The sequence below is a fragment of the Octodon degus genome, unplaced genomic scaffold, assembly GCF_000260255.1.
Source record: "Octodon degus isolate 3935 unplaced genomic scaffold, OctDeg1.0 scaffold00152, whole genome shotgun sequence".
NCBI lineage: Eukaryota > Metazoa > Chordata > Mammalia > Rodentia > Octodontidae > Octodon > Octodon degus.
The window spans coordinates 3,252,395-3,257,315 of NW_004524728.1; the positions used below are offsets into that span (position 1 = coordinate 3,252,395).

The window sequence follows — 4,921 nt, forward strand, 5'->3', positions numbered from 1 at the left end:
GGTTCCCTGGCAAGGGCAAGGACCTGAGTTTAATCCCCAGGTCCACCAAAATAAATAAATAAATAAATAAATAAATAAATAAATAATCTTGGTTCACTCAGGAACTGAAAAGCCCATCATAGAAGCTTCAAGTAGGCTTGAAGTACATAGCCCAGAGCCCCCACAGTGTATCAGAGAATTCCCTCAGTGGTCTCACAGCTTCTCAACACACCTGAAAATATCAGGAGAAAAACAAAATCTGTGCCCAATCCCAGAAAGTAGGGATCAAATCGTACCAGATGATGTTGGTTGTTTTACATAAAACACTGAGGGGAGGTTAGAAGACGCTCTTCCTGGGGAGTTGGGTTTCTAACACTCTGACTTTGTGACTCTCAAATATTCTTCACAAAATTAATATTGCTTATATGGAAGTGCACAATGGGAGGTGGGAGAAACTCTCAACTCAGTCCACCCCTGCTCCATGGAGTTAAATCCTGCAGCAAACAGGGAGCCACAGCACCGACTGCAGGGGTCTCTCCCCTGGCTAGGTTAACAAGGAAGGCAAATTTATTCTTCCCCCATTCTCTCCACATCTACCTTCCACCATTTCTAAAATTGCACCATTATCAGACTGGGACCATTATCAGACTGGGCGTGGTAGTGCCCACCTGTAATCCCAGCACTTGGGAGGCTGAAAACAGGAGGACTGCCATGAATCTCATCTGTGTAATGAGACCCTGTAGACCCTGTACTAAATACATAAAATATGGTAGACCATTATCTAGTCTGCCAAACAAAGCTCAAAAGCAGTTAACATTTACCTGGAAAAGCTCAGTGATGTAGCACTTGTGCTCAATCTCCAACACAGGGAAAACACAGCTATCATTTAACCTGAAAACTAACAACTAGCTGCTCCTACAAATGCCAGGAGTTATTCCATGAGCAAAGGTCTCCCTATTTCATGCTTTGGGTGGCAGCCTGCAACTGTGAAAGCATACAGCTCGCACGTTATCAGCTCCAGGACCCAAGGCTACAGCTGGCTCAGCCACTGGACCCATGGAACAGAGGCTAGACTGGCCTCACTCCAGCTTCAGCTTATCATTTAAAAATTAGCACAAGGATCTTTATCTGATCTCCTCCTTCAGGTCTACTATGAGGAGCAATTAAAATAATATACATGGGGCTGGGGAGACAGCTCAGTGGTCTACGTGCCTCCTGGCAATGCAAGGACTCAGGTTTGATCCCTGGTACCACACACCGTGTTGGCCCTGCACACATCTATAATCCAAGCTCTGGGAGGATGAGACAGGAGGATCAATACAAGTCTGAACTGTGTAGCAAGACCCTATACCAAATAAATAAATAAATAAATAAATAAAACATAATATAATAATATACATGAATTTTGTAACTTTTAAGAACCATGTAAGGGCCAGCAAAATAGTGGACTAAAGCACCTGCTTAGGCAAGCTCAGACAAGAGCAGAGACTACGCACACAGTTCGATCCCCCGCACCACATGCCAAGCCAGCCCCACCCCAAGTGTGGGCTGAGCAGGCCGCACTCTGGGCATAGTGGTGCATGCCTGTGATCCCAGTGCTGGGGAGGCTGAAAGTAGGAGATCACCACGAGTCTAAGCTCAGTAGTGAGACCCTGTAACAACCAAATACATGTAAAACAAGAAAAAAAAAAAACTATGTAAACCTCAGTTGAATGAAGTGTCACTACTTAGTATATACAACTATTTTCATTGTACCATTTCTTAGAAACTATCCCTTCACTTCCCAAAAAAGAGGAAATCTTCCCCCCTACCAGCTGAATAACACAAAAGATACCACTTCCAGGGCATCTCTGCCCACAGCCAAGCCTTTCTCACCAGACCACTCTCTCTAAAGTGGCCGTGACTCCTGTTTAAGGCAACCTCTGTGCTCCTCTCAGCTATTTTCACGGGAAGTTGTTTTCATAAGCACCCTTATACTTATAACTTGTAATAACTGTATTCATCGTTTTGGCCACTAGCATGCCAGCCCCACTGGAAAAGGGGTTCCATCTCATTCACTTGTACTCCTACCTCCTGAGAGAACATTGTATAGGTAAGAAATAAAAGTGTTCAATATACGTTTGTTGAATAAACTTTGAATATGAGAAGTAAAACTTTTTTATAAAATGAACTTACCTTCTAAAATTACATTTGAATCTTCTATAGCATTATCTAAAAACAAATAAACATGTATTAACTCAGCCCCACTCAGATCCCTTGAGCAACTAATGTCTACTCAGATATATAAATGGTGCTTGCTTTTAGACTGGGACTATTTATGGACAGATGGGACAGTATTATATCAATTTTAATTTGTAAGTTATAATCAAAGAATGCATCAAGTTTTATCCCCAATAAAACTTGCAATATAATTATGAAATAAACATAATAGTTGGTTTATTTTATTAGCAAGTTCTATATTTATAAGATTCAACTAAACAAGGATTTTAAATATTTGGGGGAAAAAAACTGAGTCTGTACTGAAAATGTGGAGACTTTTTCTTGTCATTATTCCCTAAACAATACAATACCTGATATAGCATTTACACTGCATTAGCAAAGTAAGTATGCAGAGATGATTTAAAGTACACAGGAAGTGGGCCAGCCAGAAAGCTCAGCAGACTAAAGCGCCTGCTTAGGAAGCCAGGGCTCAGGGTTCAACCACCAGCTTTCCGGGTCAGCCCTGCCCCAGGGCACACTTAGAAGGCAAATGAGACCGGGTATGGTGGTTGCGCTTGGGAGGCTGAAAACAGGAGAATCACTACAAGTCTAATCTGTGTAGTGAGATCCTGTACTAGATACATAAAAAAATGAAAGATAAAAATACATAAGAGGTAACACATAGGCTAAATAAATAAATAAATAAATTATACCATTTTATAAAGCTAGAAACAACCCTACTGCAGATACCATGGACAACTATATTGACAATAACCATCAAATTTTTAGTGAGCTAAACATTTCTTTTATTTCTTTTTTTTGTCTGTTCATTTACCCACAAGTTATAAAAGCTTTACTGTATGAAGTTAAGGGATTTGTAGGGAACATTTGTTTATAGGAGGGAAAAAAAAAAACGCACCTGAAATTTCTATTGGTTTATTTTCTGAAGGTTCATATGCTACAAAGTAAACAGAAAAAGTAAGCCTTTAGCACTGCATAACTTTCATTCTTCTTTTTGTAGAATATTTATTAAGGTTATCTAATGTACAATTTTTCATATGTCATTTTGGAAGTCCTTCATTATAAAGAATAACAGCAGCCAGTCATCATTCTGGACCTCCACGCACTGGATTTAGGATTGTCTCTTCTGTCAGGGAACCTTATTAATGGTGTGTGTGGCTTGACTGCCTGGATGACCTGACTGGCAGATGCCATCTTGCTGCCCATCATGACCCCAGCACTTTCATGATAACAATAACTGAAAAACTTATTCTAGGTGTCAGCCTATGTCTTATTCATAAATGCTTGAACCTACAGGGTTGGTCACTACAAGCACAGAAAACAGAACAGCGCAGTGAAAAATCTGATTAACAGGCCTGGGGAGATAGCTCAGTAGAATAAGTGCATGCCTGGCAAGCTCAAGGTCCTGAGTTCAATCCCCAGTACTGCAAAAAATAAAAAATCTGATTAATTTACTGAAACAGGTCTAGTTTCAAATTATAGGTAGTCCATTATTTGGCCAGAAGAGATAATAAAATCATGCACTTCTGTCCTATACAGTGAGGAAAAGACAAGCCCCTCCCCCAATTACTAGCTTTTTTTTTTTCATTTTGTATACTAGCTTAAAGTAATCAATAATTTCTTTATGCCAGGTGACACTAAATTTCCTTTTTAAATTTTCTTCAAATTTTTGGTTGAGGTTTTGGGTTAACCAAGCTCAAGCCTTCTAATTACCTGAATTTCAGTTTTGTTCTTTTTAAAATAATCTTATTGAGAAACAAGTAGCAATGAGATAGTTTCAAAACCAATTAGGACAGTTTCAATAATTAATACATTCTATATTGTTGTCTTACTGGTTATTCATTGTACAAGATGCAGACATGATATCCTATCCACAGACACTGTTAGAACAAATCTTTCTATTCATTGAATTATGAGAAAGTAGCTCTATATCTGTCCTAACAATTTTGAATATACAGATACAAAATGGTCATTCATTTGTATCCCCTTTTTTGTTTAGTTTTGTCAGAGACAGGTATTGCATTGTCATGTAAATATTATACGTACGTAAATTCGGCAAAATATTCCAATATAGTCCAGGAGTCCATAATAGTAGTGGGTTATCCATAGGGCTGGCAATGTCAGAAGTTGTTGACTTGAGCCTTTTACAACTCAGCATGTTAATATGGATTTACTTTTTATACATCATTTTTATACTTTTCTACTGGATTGTTAAGACCAAGATAGAGCGAGACCTATATACCAAGAAATGCAACTTTTGTATCTGAAAAGGTCTGTCAAATCCCTTCAGGATTTACTCTGAAACCCTGTACTGCCCATTTGTAGACTCTTTGTCAGTGTCAGCCATATGGATGAGTCATGGTCATTACTTGACCAATTTGCTCTCTGTGAAATCCCAAGAGGGTGTTTTCTCTCCATGTGACTCTCCTTAGGCACATTCTACATCACTAATCACTTTCCTCTGTGGCCCCATAATCTTGATCAGAGAATCTGGGACACAACTGAGTTACGTGATGTTACAGTATAGGTTCTCTTATGTCCTGAGTCTTCACTGACTGAGAGGCTAGGGCCAAAATGTTGACTGTCCTTGCAGCTTTTCTTTTTCTCTAATTTTTGGTCTGCAAACTTAGGTTATTAACCCTCCAGAAGAGAAGCTTATTATTACGTAATAGTAGGGTTATGCTTGTAATGCCTGTCATTCTGATTTTCTAAATACATACTG

The 4,921-nt window shown here is 39.0% G+C and overlaps 1 protein-coding gene across 13 annotated transcripts in view; it reads right to left on the reverse strand.

Annotated features, from left to right (window-relative positions):
• The window catches only part of Asph (aspartate beta-hydroxylase), a 263,046-nt gene that overhangs the window by 155,623 nt on the left and 102,502 nt on the right, over positions 1-4,921 (reverse strand). For 9 of the 13 annotated variants that reach the window (XM_023702449.1, XM_023702445.1, XM_023702444.1 and 6 more), the window contains 2 exons: positions 3,098-3,136; positions 2,155-2,190 (listed from right to left, as the gene is read on the reverse strand). The exons of 2 other annotated variants lie outside the window; for them this stretch is intronic. In XM_023702449.1, coding sequence (XP_023558217.1) covers positions 2,155-2,190; positions 3,098-3,136 — 75 coding nt within the window. The remainder of the gene's footprint in view (positions 1-2,154; positions 2,191-3,097; positions 3,137-4,921) is intronic. 2 more of the 13 variants (XM_023702435.1, XM_023702434.1) reach the window with 2 other exon arrangements.